At 40.4% G+C, this 27848-nt stretch overlaps 1 protein-coding gene across 1 annotated transcript; it reads left to right on the top strand.

Annotated features, from left to right (window-relative positions):
• The first annotated feature begins 130 nt into the window (after window positions 1–130).
• Window positions 131–27336, top strand: LOC106583622 (serine incorporator 3). The gene is made up of 10 exons (XM_014168010.3): window positions 131–392; window positions 9098–9259; window positions 14973–15166; window positions 17513–17592; window positions 17875–18012; window positions 20066–20235; window positions 22327–22417; window positions 22794–22995; window positions 23888–24124; window positions 24701–27336. The coding sequence occupies exons 1-10, from the start codon at window positions 354–356 to the stop codon at window positions 24837–24839; spliced, it is 1452 nt and encodes a 483-aa protein (XP_014023485.1). The 5' UTR covers window positions 131–353; the 3' UTR covers window positions 24840–27336.
• The last annotated feature ends 512 nt before the right edge of the window (window positions 27337–27848 follow it).

Raw genomic sequence — 27848 nt, 5'->3', positions numbered from 1 at the left:
TCAAACATTTGATTTTAGACCAATTACAGCATTAAGAGAGAACCGATTGGACCGTAGCAGCAACATTGTATCGACTGTACTTATCTGAACGTAATGACATCATCCTGTGTGACGCATTGGGAAACAACGTTCAACGGAAGGAAGTCACAGAAGACTGCGCACAGTTGAGGATGTAGGCTAGCAATCGCTTGTACAGCACTACAACAAAATCATTTAGTATTTTCAAAAGTTGGTACTCAAATTGTATCTACACTGAGAGTCCAACCTAGAAGGACAGTAAAGTAACGTGTACCGTTCCAGGAAGAAAACCACTAAAGAGATTGAGTGCAATCTTGTGCCGAAATCGGAACATTATGGGAGCTGTTTTGGGGGCCTTTTCTGTCGCAAGCTGGGTAAGGTGCTTCTCGTATATCATCACGACCATATTTGTGAACAAGAACCAGGTTGACATGTATGAAATAATGGCTGAGTATCCCAGGCAAGTGCAGCTGAGTTGAGCTCATACAAGGTTGTCAGGATGTGCCGAAATCGGAACATTATGGGAGCTGTCTTTGGGGCCTTTTACGTCGCCCAGTAAAATACTAACGTTACTTGAGTAAAAGTAAAAACTTATTTGGTTTTAAATATATTTAAGTATCAAAAGTAAAAGTATAAATCATTTCAAATTCTTTATTAAGCAAAGCAGACGGCACACTCAGACATAATTCACAAACAAATAATGTTTGTTTAGTGAGTCCGCCAGATCAGAGGCAGTAGGATGACCGGGATGGGGGGGTGATAAGTGCCAGAATTAAGCCTCGTGAAGCTACTGATGCCTCTCACCTAACGTCTCCCTTGTGCTGTAAAATATAGCCATGAATTAACATGGACTGTCAATGGAGACCAGTATTTTTCTAATACCCTGACTACACCACTCACATCACATGCGCGGGCTTTGCAAAATAAATATAGGAATCTATGTTATTCAATTATTGAACCCACACTGCTAGCATGCTCTGTGTTGCCAAGGGCTAAAATAGAAGTCATTCCTATTTCTGACGCAGATCGAGCTGCAAGTCCTGCCTCTCCCATTTCCTCATTGGTTAATAGAAGCAGGTACCCACGTGCCATCTCCTCATTGGTTATACCCACGTGGGTGATTGAAAGACGAATTGTGTTGCCGGTTGTCCTGGTAATACTATGAAAGTTTAGATGCCAATCACCATATAAGTTCAAAGATGAAAAAGCCTGGACGAAGGAGAGATGACTAGAAACGATTTGGTTGACCGTTTTATGTGTCGGAGTAGAGGACCTTGTGCATTTCAGGTAAAATAACAACCTAATGTTTATATCCCAGGACAAATTAGCTAGCAACAGCAAGCTAGCTAAATAGGACAAATTAGCTAGCAAGTGCAAGCTAACTAGCTAAATTCCCATAAATATTTAATGCTTTTCGACCTGTCCCCAAATTAATGTCATTGGTTCTGAGTTTTTTCAAAAAAATGTAGGGGTGGATCAGCTTAATATTGCGGAAAGAATATTGCTTCCATCAATGTAATTGTCTGCATCATTTCCAATCCCCCATATATTTTTGGGGTAAATATATATATCCATACACGCATGCATACATATACACATATATACATACACATACCTATATAGACATACATACTTTTTTAAAGAATATACCTTTATTATTATTCCCCGCAAACCCTACCACCGATCCCCCAATTTGAGTAAACTGATAAACACTTCGACTTTTACCTTCAATTTATTCATCTTATACACATTTTACAGACACAGTCTATTTTACAATAGTTCTTTTTTGTTTGTTTTTAGTCCTTCCTCTATTTCTGATGTCCATCCAGTTTGATTTCTATTTGTAACTGCTATTTCACAAAGGTTCTGAACCTATATACATTTTACAGACCCCGTACGTTTTACGTTGTTTATCTTGTTATTAGTCCCACCCTTCAACTCCATTCAACACCTCCCATCTATCTCTCAACATCATCCATTTCGGATATGTATTTGCCATATATTTTTCAACTGTGCTGTGATGCTTCACAAAACAATTGAACCTTTCTATTCTCATAGCTTCTACAGATTGTAAATTAAAAATATATTTTTTTGCTAAAATAATGATTATATTATTGATTGATTGACTATGGCTTTTCAGATCACCCAGTATTGCTATCTGCAGCGTTAGTTCTAGGGAAATGTTGCAATTCTTCAGCCATTCCTGGACCTGTGACCAAAAACGAGCTTCATATGGACAATACCAAAATAAATGATCTAATGACTCTGCCTCCTCACAGCAGAATCTGCAGAGCTGGGAAGATTGTATCCCCCATATATATTACATTCTATTAGTTGCAAGAATTTTGTATAGTAATTTAAATTGAAAAATTTGACGTTTTGAATCCGGCGTTGTTTTGCGTATCAATTCATAAACCATGTGCCATGGAATGGGCACATCGAAAATCTCTTCCCAACTATTCTGCAATTTATATGGCACAGCTGTCAGTTTTTTGTTCTTTAAATGAAATTGGTATATGTTTTTATTTATCACACTTTTCTTTAACCATTTATGTTCTTTAATACAGGGCCGACATACAAGTTCCTTACTTTTTCCACTTCTACTTGCCTCTTCCATTTTTGTGGTAATGCTGCAATTAATTGGTTGTAATTTTGGGTAGAGCAGACATTTCCATATGTCTGTGTTAGCTGCATGTGTGACATCACTCCACCAGTCCTATTTATAATATCATTCACTAAAATTATACATTTTTTCTTCGAAAAATTGTTTTTTTTTAATCAATTACTAATCAATTACTATATTTGAATTTAACCACAATATTTGTTTTATTATTTGTTCTGTCTTTTCAGGTGGATTAAACTGAAATTGCAACCAACTTTCTAAGGCTTGTTTAAAAAATAAAGATATTTTGGAGATTATTTCCTTTTCAAACAACCGAAAGTGGGCAGGTATAATCTGAATAAAGGGAAAAAGGCCCTTCTTGAACATAGGATGAGACATTCGTACCAATTTACTAGAAGACCAGTTTGGATTTAAGTATAACTTTGGTATGACTGATGTCTTGAGTGAGAGAGGTCTAATGCTTTAATATTTAATCATTTCTGCCCTCCGAATTCATATTCGTTATATAAATAGGCCCTTTTAATTTTATCTGGCTTGCCGTTCCAAATAAAATGGAATATTTTTTGTTCATATAATTTAAAAAGCAGGTCACTAGATGTAGGCAAAACCATAAGTAAATAGGTCAACTGTGATATGACTAAAGAGTTAATCAGGGTGATTTTTCCACAAATAGACAGGTATTTACCTTTCCATGGTAGCAAAATCGTATCTATTTTTGCTAACTTTCTATAAAAATTTATTGGAGTGAGATCATTTCTTTCTTTTGGGATTTGTATACCGAGTATTGGTTCATTGGTTCAGAGTTTGTTTTGATATTTTAACCTGCGTGTTGTGATCGCGTTTGGTGTGGGGGGACAAAATCAATTTATGCACGATGGCGCACGCTCGCAGCCGGTTTGGGTTCCGTGTAAGGCGTCAAACTGCCGACACGTTCATGTCACGTGACGCCTCTACTTGTGTTACACGTCATGTATTTGTCTGTCTAGTTTATCATTAAAGATCTCACCATGAACACCTTACAAACGTCTACATGTAAATGATTTTGTAAAAAATATTTTTCTTTGCTAGAGTAATCTAATCAATTTAATTTGTTGATTTAGCTAAAATAGGCATATCACCTCAATACAAAAATTATTAGGCTAGTTGATATTGCAGCCAGCCACCATTACTGTATAAATATTCTTATTTCTCACATCAATACAGACACTAGGGCTTCTTTGTTGGAGGTAGCCTATGTCTCTAGTGGCACATTCAAAACAACTCGGAACTCTGCAATCTCTGACTTCTGACTTCAGTGCGTTCAAGACAACTGGGAGCTTCGACTGATAAAAATAGTTTTGAACGGTCATCCAACTCGCAATTCAAATTCAGAAACTCGGGCTTCTTTCTCTGACCTGAAAATTACTGGTGTCATGATTTGACCTAATTTTTTCCCCCAGAGTTCCCAGTTTAACAGACATAATCACTGTTATCATGAAATCCTTAGGCTATACATTTATGTGGAGATGTCTTATGGTTAAAACCAGGGTTTGAATTGAGGGGGTATGTGAGGATATTGGCCTAACCCTTCTTATAGAAATGGTCAAAAAGCATATGCTACCCCTTGTTTGTGTAACAGTATAGCTTCCGTCCCTCTCCTCGCCCCTACCTGGGCTCGAACGAGGGACCCTCTGCACACATCAACAACTGCCTGCCATGAAGCATTGTTACCCATCGCTCCACAAAAGCTGCGGCCGTGGCAGAGCAAGGGTAACAACTACTTCAAGGTCTCAGAGCGATTGAAACGCTATTAGCGCGCTCCCCGCTAACTAGCTAGCCATTTCACATCGGTTACACTCACCCCCCTTTTGACCTCCTCCTTTTCCGCAGCAACCAGTGATCCGGTTCAACAGCATCAATGTAACAGTATAGCTTCCGTCCCTCTCCTCGCCTCGAACCAGGGACCCTCTGCACACATCAACAACTGCCTCCCATGAAGCATCGTTACCCATCGCTCCACAAAAGCCGCAGCCCTTGCAGAGCAAGGGGAACAACTACTTCAAGGTCTCAGAGCGAGTGACGTCACAGATTAAACCGCTATTAGCGCGCACCTCGCTAACTAGCTAGCCATTTCACATTGGTTACATTTGCTTAGCCTTAGAAGAAACAACGGTCCAGATTATGTAAAGTTATCTAGGCTATAACGATGATTAACTCCACCATTACTTCCGCATAATCTACTAGCCTATCTTAGGTCTTGCTCAGCCTTAACATCACAGGAATATGTGGTTGATTAAATGCTTGCAATTCAGAATATTAGTGGTAGGCTAAACCTACCGCGAAAGACCAAAAAGATAGAATTGGTATGGGTCTATGCATAGACCAAACAGATAAACACTTTTTATATTCAGGAGAATCGCATTGAATCAGGCTATTCATTTCAGTGCAGTTAAGCATAACCTTAGCCTAAACGGAACTGAAAACACTCCAGCCTGTTTTGATAACAGATCATAATGAAGCCTGAACATTTCAGCTGTTTGTCATTGATTTAGCCCACTGTCGCCTACAGATTTGATACACATGAAGACCTATATTTAATCTGGATTTGACAAACAATAGCCTGACTAGGATTCTGTCTTTTCCTCATGTTATATTTGTTACCAATTAGGATAAATGTAGTCCTATTAATAAGCTTTTGTTTTCCTATTAATTTGCATAGGCTAACCATTGCGATTATTGTTATTTACCATCTTATGCTTTTTATGATTTAACAGGCATTGGGAGGTAAACAATTATGTAATTTCGATGCCCCCCCCCCCCCACACATTAATGTTACTTGCCTTATAGATCACAAAGTCAGTTAATTTCCACTACATGTATATGCTAATTTATTTGATTCATACACTGGCTTGTCTGGCTGGCATCTTTTCATTTTAAACAGGCCTCCCCTTATCTACACTGAAATAATATTATTTCACTAGTCCTATATTATGATTTAAAAAATCATAGCTCATAAGGACTCCCTTGTGGTATAATATATATCTATTGTATGTCCTAGGATACAACAATGAATCATTTTGAACGAACAAATACCATCAAGGGATACTTTACAATTTACAATAATGAACACCTTGTGAAACAGCTGTGAAAACCAATCTGGCAATATTTTAGATTTAAATATATAAACATCCATTTTTTTTGGTACATGTGTGAAATTTACTTTCACAGATTTTTTTGTACACACACATGGCAATCAGACTGAACTACTGAATTCTGGTGTGTAGAATAAAGAAAAGGTGGATGCTGTGTGGATGGGAGGTTCTGCCTGTCACTTGTTCTCAACAGGCAGTCAGTCTCGGAAGCGGTACTCGAAGAGGGAGACTGCAAAGTCCAGGCGCTGCTGCTCTCTTTGTTCTGAGTGTTTGCAGTGCTAGTGTTTTTAGTTAATCTGTGTATCTCACATGATGTGCCCCGTATGATAGTTTTCTTGCTCTTTCTAAGCAGATAATGACAACATGACAATAACAGTAGCTGATGTAATGAAAAATGGAGGATGGTTGATAATGGAGGACATCAGGTGGATCCATGTCTGGGTGTTGGGCAGAACCCCTAGGTCCTGGAGAACAGGAGCAGAGTAAAGGGAACAGGGTAGGAGATAGATGTAAACAAGCAAACACACAGGTTTATCAGCTATGTAAAAATACAGTTATTGAATGATTTAATGTAAATGTTTGATTAGACATGCGATAATGTTAATGGCAGACAGAAAATAAAGGATACCTCTCTGTAATGTTTTATGTCAGTGGGGTTGATGAGGGAGGTAAGGGATGGGCCATGGACAAGATAGAGAGATGAATTGTGAGAGAAACTCCAGAGTGGTGTCATGACCACTGGAGTCATGCACCTTAACAGTTCCTACCTGGAAGCAGCGGTTACTTAACCCAGTGGTTAGCCTTGAGATTGACTATTTGGAGAAACCCCTGGGCCAGTATTGGTACTGCTGACAGCATGGCTCTGCAGCCCACCACGATGAGGCAAATGGTTATCCTCAGAGATTTTTATATTCAACTTAACGGATGGCAGTGAAAGAGCAGCAAGGTTTCCCAGGTCTCGCCTTCCTTTTGTCCTTCTTCCAAGCCTAGTCATTCACCCGGATGTCAAAGCATTTAGTCCCCTTGATCCTCCTTCTGTTTCTCTCCCATGTTCAGTCTCACCTTGATAATATAAATAAATGCAATTATATTTCTTATTGTTACAAATACAGTTGAAGTCGGAAGTTTACATACACCTTAGCCAAATACATTTAAACTCAGTTTTTCACAATTCCTGACATTTAATCCTAGTAAAAGTTCCCTGTTTTAGGTCAGTTAGGATCAGCACTTTATTTTAAGAATGTGAAATGTCAGAATAATAGCAGAACGAATGATTTATTTAAGCTTTTATATCTTTCATCACATTCCCAGTGGGTCAGAAGTTTACATACACTCAATTAGTATTTGGTAGCATTGCCTTTAAATTGTTTAACTTGGGTCAAACGTTTCGGGTAGCCTTCCACAAGCTTCCCACAATAAGTTGGGTGCATTTTGGCCCATTCCTCCTGACAGAGCTGGTGTAACTGAGTCAGGTTTGTAGGCCTCCTTGCTCGCACACGCTTTTTCAATTCTGCCCACACATTTTCTATAGGATTGAGGTCAGGGCTTTGTGATGGCCTCTCCAATACCTTGACTTTGTTGTCCTTAAGCCATTTTGCCTCAGCTTTGGAAGTATGCTTGGGGTCAGTGTCCATTTGGAAGACCCATTTGCGACCAAGCTTTAACTTCCTGACTGATGTTTTGAGATGTTTCTTCAATATATCCACATATTTTCCTGCTTCATGATGCCATGTATTTTGTGAAGTGCCACAGTCCCTCCTGCAGCAAAGCACCCCACAACATGATGCTGTCACCCCCGTGCTTCACGGTTGGGATGGTGTTCTTCGGCTTGCAAGCCTCCCCCTTTTTCCTCCAAACATAACGATGGTTGTTATGGCCAAACAGTTCTATTTTTGTTTCATCAGACCAGAGGACATTTCTCCAAAAAGTACGATCTTTGTCCCCATGTGCAGTTGCAAACCGTAGTCTGGCTTTTTTTATGGCGGTTTTGGAGCAGTGGCTTCTTCCTTTCTGAGCGACCTTTCAGGTTATGTCGATTTATAGGACTCGTTTTACTGTGGATATAGATACTTTTGTACTTGTTTCCTCCATCATATTCACAAGGTCCTTTGCTGTTGTTCTGGGATTGATTTGCACTTTTTGCACCAAGTACGTTCTTCTCTAGGAGACAGAATCCCTCTCCTTCCTGAGTGGTATGACTGCTGCGTGGTCCCATGGTGTTTATACTTGCGTACTATTGTTTGTGCAGATGAACGTGGTACCCTCAGGCGTTTGGGAAATTGCTCCCAAGGATGAACCAGACTTGTGGAGGTCTACAATTATTTTTCTGAGGTCTTGGCTGATTTCTTTTGATTTTCCTATGATGTCAAGCAAAGAGGCGCTGGGTTTGAAGGTAGGCCTTGAAATACATCCACAGGTACACCTCCAATTGACTCAAATGATGTCCATTAGCCTATCAAAAGCTTCTAAAGCCATGACATAATTTTCTGGAATTTTCCAAGCTGTTTAAAGGCACAGTCAACTTAGTTTATGTAAACTTCTGATCCACTGAAATTGTGATACAGTGAATTATAAGTGAAATAATCTGTCTGTAAACAATTGTTGGCAAAATTACTTGTGTCATGCACAAAGTAGATGTCCTAACCGACTTGCCAAAACTGTAGTTTGTTAACAAGGAATTTGTGGAGTGGTTGAAAAACGAGTTTCAATGACTCCAACCTAAGTGTATGTAAACTTCCGACTTTAACTGTATGTGGAGCGATAGTCATCTCATACAGTGTTTTTTGTCATATAGCCTAGGGCCTTGAGCAAAATATCATATTGTAACAACAAGAGGACAAAAGAGCGTTGGTCCTCTTTTGGGCACAGCTCAGTGATAAGTTATACAGTCGTTCTTTGTCTCAGGCCCATGTAATATGTGTTGGCCAAGGCCAATATGCTATACTACCCATAAAACCCACACCACAACTACCACAACCACCACACAATCAACACCGCCAATTAAAAAATATATATATTATATATATATTAGCATTTGAGGGAGTTGACAAGTTTGTCCTCAGATTTTAGACCTCTCAGAGAAGATAAAGCACATTTCTCAGACTAGCACCCAGGGCAATTTGAAATAAATCCCGAAAGAAAACACATAAAAATGATTGATTGGGTTGTTTTGATTGCGTTTTGAATTTGGTTCCTGTCTACTACCACATTGCTGCAAGTGCCAATACTAAGGTTAATCAGTCTGCATCGACTGGCTTGTCCCTAACTGGCCTAGTATGTTTTGGGAACGTTTGGCAATGGTTTTTCCCTATCTCTTTCCCTCTAGGTGCCGTGTCTATGTAGCAGTGCGACATGCTTGCTGTGCAGATGCTGTCCCCAGAGCAAGAACTCCACGGTGACGCGAGTCATCTACGCCTTCATCCTGTTGCTAGGGACCATTATAGCCTGCATCATGCTGTTACCGGGAGTGGACGAGCAGCTAAAAAAGGTACGAGGCGTGCCAATCAATGCGTTTTTTCAATATACATACTACCATACTTCTGTAATCGAAAAAGCCTTGGTTTCATGCATGTTAACATCAGAAGCCTCCTCCCTAAGTTTGTTTTACTCACTGCTTTAGCACACTCCGCCAACCCTGATGTCCTTGCCGTGTCTGAATCCTGGCTTAGGAAGGCCACCAAAAAGTTTGCAAAGTTCTGTCATACTAATTTTAAAAATGGATCTCTCCAGAAATAAGTCTCTCACTGTTGCCGCCTGTTATAGACCCCCCTCAGCTCCCAGCTGTGCCCTGGACACCATATGTGAATTGATTGCCCCCCCATCTATCTTCAGAGTTCATTCTGTTAGGTGACCTAAACTGGGATATGCTTAACACCCCAGCAGTCCTACAATCTAAGATAGATGCCCTCAATCTCGCACAAATCATCAAGGAAATCACCAGGTACAACCCTAAATCCGTAAACATGGGCACCCTCATAGATATCACCCTGACCAACCTGCCCTCTAAATACACCTCTGCTGTTTTTAATCAGGATCTCAGCGATCACTGCCTCATTGCCTGCATCCGCTATGGGTCCGCGGTCGACCACCCCTCATCACTGTCAAACGCTCCCTAAAATACTTCTGCGAGCAGGCCTTTCTAATCAATATCCTGGAAGGATATTGACCTTATCCCGTCAGTCGAGGATGCCTGGTCGTTCTTTAAAGTAATTTCCTCACCATTTTAAATCAGCACGCCCCTTTCAAAAATGTAGAACTAAGAACAGATATAGCCCTTGGTTCACTCCAGACCTGACTGCCCTTGACCAGCACAAACACATCCTGTGGCGGACTGCAATAGCATTGAATACTCAAAGCAATATGTAACTGTTCAGGGAAGTCAGGAACAAATACACGCAGTCAGTCAGGAAAGCAAGGGCTAGCTTTTTCAAACAGAAATGTGCATCCTGTAGCTCTAACTCCAAAAAGTTTTAGGAAACAGTAAAGTCCATGGAGAACAAGAACACCTCCTCCCAGCTGCCCACTGCACTGAGGCTAGGTAACACGGTCACCACCGATAAATCCATGATAATCAAACATTTCAATAAGCATTTCTCTACGGCTGGCCATGCTTTCCTCCTGGCTACCCCAACCCCGGCCAACAGCTCTGCAACACCGCAGCTACTTGCCCGAGCTTCCCCAGCTTCTCCTTCACCCAAATCCAGATAGCAGATGTTCTGAAAGAGCTGCAAAACCTGGACCCATACAAATCAGCTGGGCTAGACAATCTGGACCCTCTCTTTCTAAAACTATCCGCCGCCATTGTTGCAACCCCTATTACCAGTCTGTTCAACCTCTTTCGTATCATCTGAGATCCCTAAAGATTGGAAAGCTGCCGCGGTCATCCCCCCTCTTCAAAGGGGGTGACACTCTAGACCCAATCTGTTATAGACCTATATCCATCCTGCCCTGCCTTTCTAAAGTCTTCGAAAGCCAAGTTAATAAACAGATCACTGGCCATTTAGAATCCCACCGTACCTTCTCCGCTGTGCAATCTGGTTTCCGAGCTGGTCATGAGTGCACCTCAGCCACACTCAAGGTACTAAACGATATCATAACCGCCATCGATAAAAGACAGTACTGTGCAGCCATCTTCATCGACCTGGCCAAGGCTTAGCCTTGGTTTCTCAAATGACTGCCTCACCTGGTTCACCAACTACTTCGCAGATAGAGTTCAGTGTGTCAAATCGGAGGGCCTGTTGTCCGGACCTCTGGCAGTCTCTATGGGGGTACCACAGGGTTCAATTCTCGGGCCGACTCTTTTCTCTGTATATATCAACGATGGCGCTCTTGCTGCGGGTGATTCCCTGATCCACCTCTACGCAGACGACACCATTCTGTATACATCTGGCCCTTCTTTGGACACTGTGTTAACTAACCTCCAAACGAGCTTCAATGCCATACAACACTCCTTCCGTGGCCTCCAACTGCTCTTAAACGCTAGTAAAACCAAATGCATGCTTTTCAACTGTTCATTGCCCGCATCCGCCCGCCCGACCAGCATCACTACTCTGGACGGTTCTGACCTAGAATATGTGGACAACTACAAATATCTAGGTGTCTGACTAGACTGTAAACTCTCCTTCCAGACTCATATCAAACATCTCCAATCCAAAATCAAATCTAGAATCGGCTTTCTATTTCGCAACAAAGCCTCCTTCACTCACGCCGCCAAACTTACCCTAGTAAAACTGACTATCCCACCGATCCTCGACTTCGGCGATGTCATCTACAAAATAGTTTCAATTCTCTACTCAGCAAACTGAATGCAGTCTATCACAGTGCCATCCGTTTTGTTACCAAAGCCCATTATACCACCCACCACTGCGACCTGTATGCTCTAGTCAGCTGGCCCTCGCTACATATTAGTCGCCAGACCCACTGGCTCCAGGTCACCTATAAGTCTATGCTAGGTAAAGCTCCACCTTACCTCAGCTCAGTGGTCACGATAACAACACCCACCCGTAGCACGCGCTCCAGCAGGTATATCTCACTGGTCGTCCCCAAAGCTAGCACCTTCTTTGGCCACCTTTCCTTCCTGTTCTCTGCTGCCAGTGACTGGAACGAATTGCAAAAATCGCTGAAGCTGGAGACTTGCATTTCCCTCACTAACTTTAAACATCATCTATCTGAGCAGCTAACCAATCGCTGCAGCTGTACATAGTCCATCTTTAAATACCCCACCCAATCTACCTACCTCATCCCCATATTGTTTTTATTTACTTTTCTGTTCTTTTGCACACCAGTATCTCTACATGCACATCATCATCTACTCATCTATCATGCCAGTGTTAATCTGCTAAATTGTAATTACTTGGCTACTATGGCCTATTTATCGCCTTACCTCCTCACGCCATTTGCACACACTGTATATAGACTTTATTTTTTTCTATTGTGTTATTGACTGTACGCTTGTTTATTCCATGTGTAACTCTGTGTTGTTGTTTCTGTCGCACTGCTTTGCTTTATCTTGGCCAGGTCGCAGTTGTAAATGAGTACTTGTTCTCAGCTAGCTTACCTGGTTAAATAAAGGTTAAAAAAAAATACAAAAAATATTCCACACTCTCATGCTCCGAGGACATTCTCTTGAGTCTGTTCTTGTGAGGGCGAGTGTGGAGCGCATAATACATTACATTTGAGAAGCACTCACACTCCCTCTAAGGTATTACCTCACACACCCTGCACCTCCCCATTCACTGAACCATCTTCTAGCCAGGACAATGACAATAGAGACGAAACAAGATATACACAAAGCTAACATTTACTTCATAACTATCAGCTAGCTATATGTGAATCATAATAATCTAGTTAACCAGATAGTTTAACAGGCAAACATGACAAAGTAATGTTATGCAAGGGAGATGTCAATTATGTGTGGCTAGCTAGCTAACAGTAGTAGCACAGATAGAACAATGGGTTAGTTATAAAAACAATATTTGGTAGTAGTTAGCCAGTTGGCCCTATTGACTTACTATGGGCTTGCAATCTACGCACACTACAGTGGGTATTGTAAGCAGGTAAACATGCCAAAATTAACACAGCATGAATTTATTAATGTTTTCAAGATACAATATTGTAGTCAGGTAACATGAGATTTGATTGAGCAACATTTCATTCCGAAAATCAGTTTATTTTCTCTCACTTCAGATCAAGTAATGGCCGCCATTAATGTCAACAAGTGTTGTTGTTTTTTTTGTTATTGGTTGCGTCATATTACTGTTTGTTCAAATCAAATTTGATTTGTCACATGCGCCGAATACAACAGGTGTCAATGCATGCTTCGAAATGTGTACGCATCCGAGAAGTGCCCTCCGTGCTCCGTTTTGCGTACTTTGATTTGGACTCATGCTCCGACACTCCCGTGCTCCAGATTGCATGCTCGTAGCGCGCTAGTATGCATACTGAGAAACACCCAGTGTGTGTGTGCATGAGATGATGAGCCATGATGTGTCATAGTAGATGTTTGTGTACATGGTGAATGGTTGCTTTAATAATGCTTGAATACCTGGGGAGGCTATCGGTGGGAAGAGTTAAGTCACACAAAGTATAGAACAGTAGGGGCCTACAGAGATACAACTTACTGCATATTGAGGCTGCATTAACATTGCAACTCTGTGTATACTGTCATTCTAAATTGAAACATTGACATATACAGGTAACTGACAAAATAACGGAAACGCCAACATAGTGTTTTAGTGGCGTTGAGACGCCAGAACAGCTTCAGTGCGCCTTGGCATAGATTCTACAAGTGTCTGGAACTCTGTTGGAGGGATGCGACACCATTCTTCCACAAGAAATGACGTAATTTGGTGTTTTGTTGATGGTGGTGGAAAACGCTGTCTCAGGCGCCGCTCCAGAATCTCCCATAAGTGTTCAATTGGGTTAAGATCTGGTGACTGAGACACACAAACCCTTTAAACCCTCTATGCACCCTCCTAATCATATTTAATTTACAGTTAAGACCTGAAGCTAGTTCAATTGGACACCTCCCTCTACAGCCGTCAAATTCATCTCTGAGTCACTGAGATCTCTTCTTCTAGTCATGGTAGCCAAAATAATGGGCTGCCCAGCATTTTTTATACATGACCCTAAGCATGATGGGATGTTTTAATTTCTTAATTAACTCAGGAACCACACCTGTGTGGAAGCACATGCTTTCAATATACTTTGTCTCCCTCATTTACTCATGTTTCCTTTATTTTTGCAGTTACCTGGGAACGTTGAATGACTTTATAACAGTGTTAATTTCGTCAACAAAAATAATGACAAAAATATTCGTCAAACACATATTTTTCCGTGGCAGTTGCCGTGACAATAACTGACTAAATAGACCCAGAAAAAACTATAGCTAATCAAAGAAAAAAATAATTTCAGTTGAGCCACACCGGCCTGCATTTTACATCCATAAGCCCCCGTTCTTTTGGACAACAATGTGGCTGCAGCGCCTGGAACGTTGATAACAATGGTAATGACGCGACCGAGTGAAGGAAATGCAAAATACTACTGTACTTTGCCAATACTTTGCAGCACCATCTGGTGATTGTGCTTCTCTCTCTTGTCTATTTGTTTGTTATGTAATGTGTAATATCTATGTAGGCTGAATTAGGAATTTACATGGCCAGATAATTCTTCTGTAATTTATTATTATTATTGCATATGTTTGTCATATTTCTGCGTTGGGAAGAGAATAGGATGTTATGCAGAAAAATATATTGGTAAGACAAGGCTATGTATGTTTGTGCTCATGGAAGTCAGTTCTTTATGTTCACTATAGGTTGAGGCAATACAAATATGATGGAACTAAAATGAAAGGGCATTTAGTTGATGAAAAATGTCCCACTGTTTTCGTCATTTTGACAATAACTACACTAAATCATTATTCAAATGACAAATGTGACTAAGTCTTAGTCATTTTGACTATAATATAATTAATACTTAACTAAATGAGCACTGCTGTATGAATGGTTATAATACTGTATGTGAAAAGTTGACTTTTGTGGTACAGTCTCTCATGATGGTAGCCAACTTGTTGTTGACCAAAGTGAAAATATAGGGTTATTGAATACAGAATCGCACAGCTAGACTATAGTAATGCTGTCTACTCTGTACAGTAGATTAGACTGGCCTGAATGGTTTGTGAGAATGTCTATGTGTGCTTGTAGATTCCTGGGTTCTGTGAAGACGGAGCAGGCTCTTCTATCCCAGGAATCCATCCCAACATGAACTGTGAGATGTTTGTGGGCTATAAAGCCGTGTACCGGGTGTGCTTCGGGATGAGCATGTGTTTCCTGGTGTTCGCTCTGATTATGATCAACGTGAAGAACAGCCGAGACCCGCGCTCTGCCATCCACAACGGGTAACCACCCATCACATGATGCACCCCCTAAAAAAAATACATGAAAGAAAAAGTAAAGGCCTAGATGTAATCATCTTTATTACTACGCCAACTTTGACTTAAAAGTCAGTATTAAGGTGAATAGTCTTTATTATTAACTGAAAATAACATGTACACTGCTTGTAACTTAACTAATGTCATAATGGGGTACTGGTAAGTCACCCTTGTTTGTTGACTATTTTCTGTCATACAGTATGACTATCACACTGCTCCAGGCACTGTCACAACAACCATTGGCAATATTAGTAAAATAATCTATTACACAACAGGTCTCTGAGCTAACGTGCTTTAGGCCATCGTGCCTCTCTGGAACAGAGGAGAATGACTGCACTAGACTTTTTAGTAACAGCAATACATCATAAGCCTATTCATATACAGTGCATTTGGAAAGTATTCAGACCCCTTCCCTTTTTTCACATTTTGTTACGTTACAGCTAGGGATGCACGATATATTGGTGAGCATATCGGAATCGGACGATATTAGCAAAAAATGCCAACATCTGCATCAGCCTGATGTCTAGTTTATTAACTCCGATATGTAAAACCGATGTCAGAGCTGACGTGCATACCTATATAACATAGGTAGATGATGTAATGACGCCACAAAAAATCCAGCGCTACACAGAACAAAAGCAGAAAAATACTAAGTGCACACTTCCAATAACTAAACAGGTTCAAGTCAAGCAGTCATTTGAAAGACTAAGAATATTTCAGCGAGACAACTCAAAGGCGAAATCCATTAACGTAAAGATAATAGAATTCATTGCCCTCGACAATCAACCGTCCTCTGTCGTGGATGATGTTGGCTTTCACCGACTGGTCGAGCCCCGGTACACACTATTTTTCAGATGTTGCCCTACCGGAGTTACACAGTATTGTTGACACTCGCATCCATGAGCTACTTGCTATGGGCGTCACTGCTATTAGCTTCACGACTGACATTTGGACCAGCGATGTCAGCCCCATGAGCATGCTGAGTCTGAAAGCACAGTGGGTCGACGAGGATTTCGTACTGAGGAAAGCCGTATTGCGTGCTCAAGAATGTGCTGGTTGTCATACCGCTGCTGCCATTTCAATGGCATTTGAGAACATGTTTGAAACTTGGAAACATGAACACTCTGTTTGAACAACTGACTGGAGAAACAAGCTAATCAACTGCATCTGCAGCAGATGTGATGCCCTCTGTCATGGCATTGAAACGCCTGCTCAACAAAACTGCCCACACAGACCGTCTGGTTGAAACTTACAGAAGTACTCCAGGCTTTGAACAAGCGATTCGGTGGCATTACCTCTGAGCCTCTTTACTGTGTCGCCACCAGGCTCGATGCTAGGTACAAGGACCACTACTTCGATGCAGACAAGAAACGGGGTTTACGTGAAATGTTACAGACATGGCTGGACAAGATGGAAATGGACACAGTGATTGTCCGTGGCCTCTCTTCCTCGGTGCGCACTGACAGCTGAAACTTCACTGCTTGATATGTATGATGAAATCCTGTTTGAGAAAGAAACGCCAGAACAAATGAACAACGAAACAGCACAGCAACTAAGTGAAAGAAATAGGTTTTGATTATGTTTTACTGGTAATGGGGACATATGTAAATGCCAACAAAATTACTTTTGGTGTAGTGTGTGTGTGTAACCTTTTTAACGAGGCAAGTCAGTTAAGAACAATTTCTTATTTACTATGACGGCCTACCAAACCCGGACGATGCTGGGCCAATTGTGCACTGACCTATGGGACTCCCAATCACGACCGGATGTGATACAGCCTGGATTCGAACCAGGGACTTTTGTGACACCTTTTGCACTGAGATGCAGTGCCTTAAGAATGCTTAGAAGGCTGCTAAAATTGTAAATATCGGTTATCGGTAACGTTATTGTTTTTTCGGCAAGGAAAATATTGGATATCGATATCGGCCCAAAATAATATTGGTGCATCCCTAGTTACAGCCTTATTCTAAAATGGATTAAATATTTTTTCCCCCTCATCAATCTACACACAATACCGCATAATGACAAAGCAATAACAGGTTTTCAGACATGTTCATCATAAGCCTATTCATGTATATTTACTAGGTATACCTATGCAACAAAATAACCATGTAATATGTGCGTTTTGAAAAATGCTGATACTGTCAATATATATTATTTTGTATTTTATCTGTACACCACATCAAAAGGGGCATTATTTAAAGATCATACTATAATTTTTTTATTTCATTGTTATTTTCCATACTTTTTATCATGATTCATGAAGTCTATCAAAAGGGATTCGGGTGACGAATGACTTCCTTCCCCATGCAGGTTTTGGTTCTTTAAGATTGCCACCATGGTTGCAGTGACAGTCGGTGCCTTTTATATCCCTGAGGGGCCTTTCACTCACCGTAAGATTCACCCAATTTAAATAAAGAATTTGTCATAATATCTGTCTATTATTATGATTTATCGATGTAGCAGTTGACCATGCATACCATGCACAATCCACATAAACATGAGTGATATACTTTTAATTGTTGATATTACAATTTGTTGTATTATTAAGACAATTCATTGTTGATACACACAATTAATAATTGAATTAGTAATTGTAATATCCTAGTAACTTCATACTTAGCAGTGCTTGTGGATATTTGTGGTACGATGATGGTCTCTTTGTGTGTGTGCAGTGTGGTTCGTGGTGGGTATCTGTGGGGCGTTCTTCTTCATCCTGATCCAGTTGGTTCTGCTGGTGGATTTTGCCCGCTCCTGGAATGAGTCCTGGGTGGATAACATGGAGAGCGGGAACTCCAGGGGCTGGTATGCAGGTGAGTCTGCCTGACCCTCTGCTAAGGAAGTCAAATCAAATCCAACTTTATTTTAAATCCACTTACAATCGCAACACACTTAGTTAGCAGTCAAATAATACGATGATGGACAAATAAAGGGCAGAATAAAAGAGCATCAACACACAAGTGTTTATGATTGGCTAAATTATTTTGCTGATTAGAGATGCTGATATGACGTTTTATTTGAAGTTGTTGGGGCTGTATTTCTAGACCTAAGGAAAGCTTTTGATACTGTTAACCATAAGGTTCTCATCACAAAACTGCCTAAGTTTAACTTTTCCCCCAATGCCTTGAGATGGATGAAATCATACCTGGAAGGCAGAACTCAGTGTGTCAGAGTGGGCAATAAGCTGTCGCCCACTCTCAGCTATGATGTGGGCATGCCCCAAGGGTCAATACTGGCACCCCTCCAGTTAATTCTATACATTAATGATCTGCCTTCTGTCTGTACTGGGTCTGAAGTTCAAATGTATGCAGATGATACAGTGATATACAGTACCAGTCAAAGGTTTGGACACACCTACTCATTCAAGGGTTTTTCTTCATTTTTTACTATTTTCTACATTGTGTAATAATAGTGAGGATGTCAAAACTATGAAATAACACGTATGGAATCATTTAGTAACCAACAAAGTCTTAAACAAATCGAAATATATTTTAGATTCTTCAAAGTAGCCACCCTTTGCCTTGATGACAGCTTTGCTTTTCCAACTGTCTTGAAGAAGTTCCCACATATGCTTAGCACTTGGTAGCTGCTTTTCCGTCACTCTGCGATCCAACTCATCTCAAACCATCTCAATTGGGTTGAGGTTGGGTTATTGTGGAGGCCAGGTCATCTGATGCAGCACTCCATCACTCTCCTTGTTGCTTTTATGTATTTTGTTTTGTTGCTTTTTTTGTGCTATTACTCTGTCTGCATGCTACGTGTTGCTTGTCCTATGTTTCTCTGTCTGCATGCTACGTGTTGCTTGTCCTATGTTTCTCTGTCTGCATGCTACGTGTTGCTTGTCCTATGTTTCTCTGTCTGCATGCTACGTGTTGCTTGTCCTATGTTTCTCTGTCTGCATGCTACGTGTTGCTTGTCCTATGTTTCTCTGTCTGCATGCTACGTGTTGCTTGTCCTATGTTTCTCTGTCTGCATGCTACGTGTTGCTTGTCCTATGTTGCTCTGTCTGCATGCTACGTGTTGCTTGTCCTATGTTGCTCTGTCTGCATGCTACGTGTTGCTTGTCCTATGTTTCTCTGTCTGCATGCTACGTGTTGCTTGTCCTATGTTATTCTGTCTGTGTGCTATGTATTGCTTGTCCTATGTTATTCTGTCTGCGTGCTACGCGTCGCTTGTCCTACTTTGCTCTGTCTGTGTGCTACGTGTTGCTTGGATTATGTTTGTTTCTCTGTCTGCGTGCTACTTGTTGCTTGTCCTATGTTTCTCTGTCTGCATGCTACGTGTTGCTTGTCCTATGTTTCTCTGTCTGCGTGCTACTTGTTGCTTGTCCTATGTTTCTCTGTCTGCATGCTACTTGTTGCTTGTCCTATGTTTCTCTGTCTGCATGCTACGTGTTGCTTGTCCTATGTTGCTCTGTCTGCATGCTACGTGTTGCTTGGATTATGTTTGTTTCTCTGTCTGCGTGCTACTTGTTGCTTGTCCTATGTTTCTCTGTCTGCATGCTAAGTGTTGCTTGTCCTATGTTGCTCTGCATGTGCTCACTGCTCATTGTTTGTCTGTATTTTAATAGTTTTTACTAACCTGCCCAGGGACTGCGGTTGAAAATTAGCCGCTGCTAAAACCCACACTTTTACTGAAACGTTGATTCATGTGCACTGTCCCTGTAAAAATTTAAATAAACTCAAGTCCTGTTTTAGCACGTATTCACTTGGTACTTTTTAGTAAAGTATGTGATATCAGCAGGTAAATACATGGTGAACTGTAACATAAGGTCAGGTGTCAATAGTGCTGACACTATATAATGCTCTACGACAAAATAAAAACAATGCAACTAGAATCTGATTCTCTCTATCCTCTTCTGTCCAGCCTTGCTCGCTGTAACTGGACTCAACTACATCATGTCCTTTATCGCCGTTGTCCTGATGTACCTGCTCTACACTCAGTCGACGGGCTGTCTGCTCAACAAGTTCTTCATCAGCTTCAACATGATTCTCTGTGCTGTAGCTTCTGTCGTGTCCATACTGCCCAGAGTACAGGTAAGCCCTCGTTCGGTGTTCATTAAACGCTCATTTAACATTCATATTCATTTCATTTGTAGGTCAGTTTTTAGCATTTGCCCCTGTAGTGGTTAAGGTTAGCGTTTGGGGAGCGTAGGCTGAACCTAGATCTGCTAAATGTTTATGGTATGCTTTTGACATTTAACTTTAATCATATGAATGTGACCCACCTGTGTGTTGATTATCCGGTGACTGCTGAGATAAACTGCCTGTAGTGACACTTTCATCAAGTTTTTTATTTATTTATTATATATATATTATATATATATCCACCCCCCCCTCTTTGGAGGACAAATATCTTTTAGTTTTTTTTACAGCTTTTCTGCTACATTTACATACACATTTTACATATACACTATTGTTCAAAAGTTTGTGGTCACTTAGAAATGTCCTTGGTTTTGAAAGAAAAGCAACTTTTTTTGTCCATTAAAATAACATAAAATTGATCAGAAATACAATGTTAATGTTGTAAATGACTATTGCAGCTGGAAACGGAAGATTTTTTATGGAATATCTACATAGGCGTACAGAGGCCAATTATCAGCAACCATCACTCCTGTGTTCCAATGGCACGTTGTGTTAGCTAATCCAAGTTTATTATTTTAAACGGCTAATTGATCATTAGAAAACCCTTTTGCAATTATGTTAGCACAGCTGAAAACTGTTGTCCTGATTAAAGAGGCAATAAAACTGGCCTTCTTTAGACTCGTTGAGTATCTGAAGCATCAGCATTTGTGGGTTCGATTACAGGCTCAAAATGGCCAGAAACAAATAACTTTTTCTTCTGAAACTCGTCAGTCTATTCTTGTTCTGAGAAATGAAGGCTACTCCATGCGAGAAATTGCCAAGAAACTGAAGATCTCGTACAACGCTGTGTACTACTCCCTTCACAGAACAGCGCAAACTGGCTCTAACCAGAATAGAAGGAGGAGTGGAAGGCCCCGGTGCACAACTTAGCAAGAGGACAAGTACATTAGAGTGTCTAGTTTGAGAAACAGACGCCTCACAAGTCCTCAACTGGCAGCTTCATTAAATAGTACCCGCAAAACACCAGTCTCAATGTCAACAGTGAAGAGGCGACTTCGGGATGCTGGCCTTCTAGGTAGAGTTCCTCTTTCCAGTGTCTATTATTTTGCCCATCTTAATCTCTTCTTTTTTTGGCCAGTCTGAGATGTTTTTTTCTTTGCAACTCTGCCTAGAAGGCCAGCATCCCAGAGTCGCCTCTTCACTGTTGACGTTGGGACTGGTGTTTTGTGGGTACTATTTAATGAAGCTGCCAGTTGAGGACTTGTGAGGCGTCTGTTTCTCAAACTAGACACTGTAATGTACTTGTCCTCTTGCTAAGTTGTGCACCGGGGCCTTCCACTCCTTTTTGTATTGTAATCTGTATAAAGACAAAAAGGCCATTTTTGTACAAAGGATGAGCCTTTCTTAATAATCTACTGGAGAAACATTTTGCATTTAAGTATAACGTATGTATGAGTGAAGCTTTTACTGAGGGGTTTAAAGCTTTAATATTTAATCATTTTAGCCCCCCCAACTCACGTTCATTATATAAGTAGGCATGTTTAATTTTGTCTGGCTTAGCATTCCAAATAAAATGAAATCTTTTTTTTGCTCATATGATTAAAAAAAACGTTTAGTCTGGAGTAGGCAGTGCCATTAGTGAGTAAGTAAACAGTGATAGGACCAAAGAGTTAATCAATGTTGATTTTTCCATAAATAGACAATGTCATCATGTTCAAGTGTTCACGTTTATTTGCCACATGCACAGCAGACAACAGGTGTAAAACAGTACTGTGAACTTTTTTCTCGAGAGCGCTTTCCCAACAACGCAGTGATAATAATATAGAGAAGAGTTTCCCAAACGCGGTCCTGGGGCCTCCCAGGGGTCCCTAGCACTATACAGCTGGTTCAAATAATCATCAAGAATTGATTATTTGAATCTGCTGTGTGGTGCAAGGGCAAAAAACAAAATTGCCCCAGGACCGAGTTTGGGAAACCCTGATATAGATCATAATAAAAAAAATCAGTTTGTAAATCACAGTTGTTTTGAATAATTATTTTTAGGAATTCCAGCCCCGATCCGGTCTACTTCAGTCCTCCTTCATGACTATGTACACCATGTATCTGACCTGGTCGGCCATGACCAACGAGCCTGGTAAGAGACACTGTTATAGCTGCTACCCCAACAGCACCCTTTACCTGTTCATCTATTGTTCATTATTCATTCATACTTAATTAACCAATAGTTTAAATGCTTCTCTATATGACTAATTACTGGGTACTATCAAATAAATTCTCAATTACAAACACGTACTTGCTTAAACTCTACATTGCCCGAGCAAATTGTAAAGTCACCTGTTCAGCTCGAGTCAAACTGAAAAATCTCCACCCCTCCCATGGATTAATGGTATGATTATGCTTTACAACTAATTCATTAAAATATATATATAAAAATGAAAGGGAGAAAAATGTAATCTCAAAGTCTTACATTTTTTTCCCTGTGGGGCAACCACCCCCCGGGCCCCCTTTAGACCGTACATGCAACCCCAGCCTGCTGAGCATCTTCCAGCAGACACTGGTGCCCACGCTGGCCCCACTGGAGATTGAGAACCAGACGACTGTGGTGATCATCGGCACCAAAGAGCCCATCCTCTCCTCCCCCTATCTGCAGTGGTGGGACGCCCAGAGCATTGTGGGATTGGCCATCTTCATCCTCTGCATCCTCTACTCCAGGTGTGATTGGTCAGCAAGGCAGACTTGGGTACAGCTACAGCACATCGTGGTTTGGGGAATAGAAGTAATGTACATTTGTTGGTGCCACACAGTATTAGTGGATGTGGTGACTCCCTCGTTCACATAATTAGAATTTCAGTTTGCAGAAAGAGCACTCTGAAAAGCGCTAATACAATCCACTTTGGTTATATTTTATTAAAGCATTACAATAATTAGAAATACTTATAAATGCTTACCCATGCTTATTGTTAGATTCTAAATAAACAGAGTAAAACGGACAACTAGGAAAAGCTCAAACCAATGGGTCGGACAGCTGAACAGACAAAAACACATTTACACAAGAACTGGTATTTAAACCTTCCTCGTATGGTGAGACAGCCAATACATCTCTGTTGCTAGGCAGGAAGTTAAGTGATATGGGTAATAAACTGTTCCTTCATGTGACCTGACCTGACCTCGGCCCCCATTCCTCACTAATCCAGAGCTATCCACCCTTATCAGTGACCGCAACCATGTGATTGCCTTTTCATTTACTCAGTAACATTCCAAGCTCCTGGCTCATATCCAACCTCCATTGACCCCACCATATACATTCCTCCTACAGATAACCATTAACCTCTGGTGTAGCAAGTATTTAGAATTACAACCCAACAACTGAAACCAGACTGTGGCCCTTCTCCTCTCCATAGGATACCTAATATCTAACAATAACATGTTCTGACAGAATGTTAACTCTCTGCATTCCCCTCTCTCCCTCAGTAACATGAATAAGGATATTTCATATTTCAAGTTTTAAAGTCAGAACCCATCATTATAAATGCTTTACGTGTTATAATTGCTAATGAAATGATAGTGCTTATTATAATGCCTATAAATGTGTACTTCCTTGCAGCATCCGCTCGTCCAACACCAGCCAGGTGAACAAGTTAACCATGGCCTCTAACGACACAGTGATCCTAGAGGAGAGTAAAGCAGACACCCCGGACGAGGAGGGAGGGACGGGGCGCAAGGGTCCCAGGCGTGTGGAGGACAATGAGAGGGACACGGTCCAGTACAGCTATTTCTTCTTCCACTTCATGCTCTTCCTGGCTTCGCTCTACATCATGATGACTCTCACCAACTGGTACAGGTCAGTAAGGCCAAACTACACAGATGACCAACGTCGTGAAGGGCTGTGTCTGAATACGTTACTAGCTGTCACGTCTTTGCTTCCTCCGTCCTTGTTTCCCTAATTCCCTTTGAGGATTTGTTCTTGGTACACCTTGGAGAGGATCCAAGGTTTTGTCACTCTGAGAACCTCCTCCAATGAGCTTTGAAGGTAATTGAGAAAATAAGGACAGAGGGAGCAAGGATTTGACAGCTAGTGACATTTTCAGACACGGCCATGTTGTCAAGCTTGGTCATGCACGGTTTGACGTGAAGTTGAACTCCTCTTTTGTGATCCCATTGTGTACGTCAAAAATAGGGAGGAACCACAATGTTTTGACACTAAAGAGGAAATAACATTAATTACATATTGTGTTCTTTTATAGTTCAACATTTTATATGTCAATGGAGACAGCTCCATCTCTCTAAAATGAAAGTGACCACAAAGCAATGCTGCAACTCAATACTTTTACCATGGATATTTATCTTACAGATTCACATCGTAACAATTGTTCAGATATGACTATATGTACAAATCTTATTTTTTTCCCCCATACAGTCCTGATGCAGACTACAATACCATGACCAGCAAGTGGCCGGCGGTTTGGGTGAAGATCTCCTCCAGTTGGGTGTGCCTTACCCTCTATACCTGGACCCTGGTCGCCCCAATGATCCTCACCAACCGGGACTTTAGCTGAAAACGGTTCCACCAACGCAGTATTTTCTTTTCACTTTCCTTATTGTCATTCCTGACTTAGTAAAAAAAAAGAGTGTGCGTTTTACATAGACATTGACCACATTGCCTACATTTCAAATGATTTCCTGTCAAAATGAACTGTTTTGTTTTGTGTATTAGATGTTGATGGTTTCTCATAAAAACTCTACAAGGTGTCGAAAGCGTTGTGTTGTGACAAGGTAGGGGTGGTATACAGAAGATAGCCATATTTGGTAAAAGACCAAGTCTATATTTTGGCAAGAACAACTGAAATGAGCAAAGAGAAATGACAGTCCATCATTACTTTAAGACATAAAGGTCAGTCAATCCAAAAATGTCAAGAACTTTGCAGTCGCAAAAACTATCAAGCGCTATGATGACACTGGCTCTTATGGGGACTGCCACAGGAAGGAAGACCCAGAGTTACCTCTGCTGCAGAGGATAAGATCATTAGAGTTACCAGCCTCAGAAATTGGCAATTAACTGCACTTCAGATTGCAGCCCAAATAAATGCTTCACAGAGTTCAAGTAACAGACACAAATCAACATCAAGTGTTCAGAGGAGACTGCGTGAATCAGGCCTTTGTGGTCGAATTGCTGCAAAGAAACCACTACTAAAGGACACCAATAATAAGAAGAGACTTGCTTGGGCCAAGAAACATGAGCAATCGACATTTGACGGGTGGAAATCTGTCCTTTGGTCTGATGAGTCCAAATTTGAGATTTTTGGTTCCAACCGACTGGTAGTGTATATTTATCACTTATAATTACATATATATCGACTACGTCAGATTAATTGCTTCATATGAGTTGAATTATTTGTTTCAAAGCATTGATTCTGTCATGACTGTCCACAAGAATCCAAATAGGTCAGATCAGGTTTGCAATGAATAACTTAAATCAGACCCCCTCTCACCTGCTGTGAGTGGGAAGGAAAGAACTAGGGGGGGGTTAACAACTCATGACCTGTTGTTAATCAAGGAGAGAAGATTCAGGTCCCTCTCCAAATTCACCAAAGGAATGTGCCTTTTTTTTCCCCAAGAGACTTTTCCAGACGAAACTAACACGTTCAAAAATGAAATACTGGAACAATATTTCTAACATGTAACTTGGGGAATGTTCACTTTGTTATTTTGTGATGTCATTAAAATTGTTATAAAGGAAATACTGTAACTTGGAAAGTATACCCACTGCATATATGACGTGTCCATCCTATGCGTTGTGCATGTAATATGAAAAATTATGAAAGTATTTTTGTTAAGAGAGGGATTTGATTTTTAGGAGCCATTCGAGATCATTGTTTTACATCAACTTTGCACAGTGATAAGTCATGCATTCATAAGTAAGGCTTAGGTTTTGCAGACTAGGCGGTTACGACTGTTCAGAATGATATGATACACGGTTATGATTAATAAGTTGACTGTTTATAGATGTGATAGGTAAAGACCTTTTAGAGTTTAATTCAGGAGATGGTAACTCTAAAGAACTGCTCTCATGGTGCCCCAGATCCTAATGAGTTAATTATTATTTTAAAATCAGGTAACAATTAAACATAGTTAGATAAATAAGTCTTCTGATTAATGTTAGTCAAGTCACGACAATTCCCTTTACTGTTATATTTAAGTCGCTTAGTATGAGATTAGGTAACATGATGTTCAGCAATTGTTTTGCTTCCACTTATATCCTCAGTTCCGTATTACAGACGCTTATTTAGTTATAGCCAACGCTGTTCAGCAGTAATTGAGTTTGCATAGGTTTATCCTAACATGATTTAAGTGTAGTAAGCTGCCATCCCCCTTCCAATGCCTTACGTACTGCATCTGTAAATTGTGTATTATGAATCTTTGAATTGAGAGCAACATGAAAGTGCAGCTATCAGTGTTTGTGGATTGCTTTCCAAAAACATCTATTTCAACAATCTACTTCAAGTGTTTATGCTTCTGCCAAGTATTTGTGTAATCTTTGTAATGTTTGTTTAGTGTCTTGGAAATTGATGAATGACAATCAAAAGGCTGAAGGCATGCTTTCTGAAGCATATTTTGCATGTTGCTATCGTGAGTGAAAATAATGGTATCTACAACCAAAACCCCAACATAAAATGTAGGCCTTTTATACTGTAAGCCCATCTACTTATGTTCATTAAATGTATGGTTTGCATTTAGGCCTATGGTTCAGTTCCAAATAGATTTTGTGTTGTATGCACACACCACAAATTGTTACCCAATATTTGGTGAATATGACATAATTATGACCATAAATACGAAATATGTTGATGCAACTGATTGGAACATGATTGTTTATAGGTTAACATTGCCATTGTGATATTCATGTAACTTTTTTTAAAATTTGTTTTCCGTTCAAACTGTAGTTGTGATGAGGGTTTGCTTGTGGAACATGCTTCAGTTCCCATTTGAACTGTGACTCTTTAAAAATTATTGTATGATATGTAGGATAAATAAAGAGAATGTTTTGTTACAAAAGTTTGGTGCAACTGTACGTAATATTTCCTGTTTAACAGTAATACTATTTCACCATTTTGCTGTCAGACACACTACCATGTGCTATGGCAAGTATGACTGTATTTCCAAATGTAAAGTGAATAGTGAGGTCGCGGAGTTCAATAAATAGTATATATATAATATATGCCACTGAGCAGACAAGTTTTTCTAAAGCAACTTATAACAGTGAGTAGGCCTACATACATTGTTTGTATTGGCGACCTCAGCAGGAATGAAACACAACCCTGGAATTCCGAGCACCCAACCTTGAACTAACTTAGCCAGACACATATCACAGGACAACAGATGTCATTTCCGCCATATTCTGGATAAATTGAACAGTCAACGTAAGGTGCTCAGGTTGCAATTTAATAAATTAAACTGTGTTTACAAATATATTTTAAAGAAAAAATTCTGTTGGCCGTCATTGACATTGCACTTACTCGTTTGCCCTCTGCTGAAAGTATGGGTAGCTGCAGCCCAATATGGCGACT

Source organism: Salmo salar, chromosome 22, assembly GCF_965601325.2.
Source record: "Salmo salar chromosome 22, fSalSal1, whole genome shotgun sequence".
Taxonomy (NCBI): domain Eukaryota; kingdom Metazoa; phylum Chordata; class Actinopteri; order Salmoniformes; family Salmonidae; genus Salmo; species Salmo salar.
The sequence above is the reverse complement of the archived record's forward strand: the minus strand, read 5'-3'. Positions and strand labels throughout refer to the sequence as shown.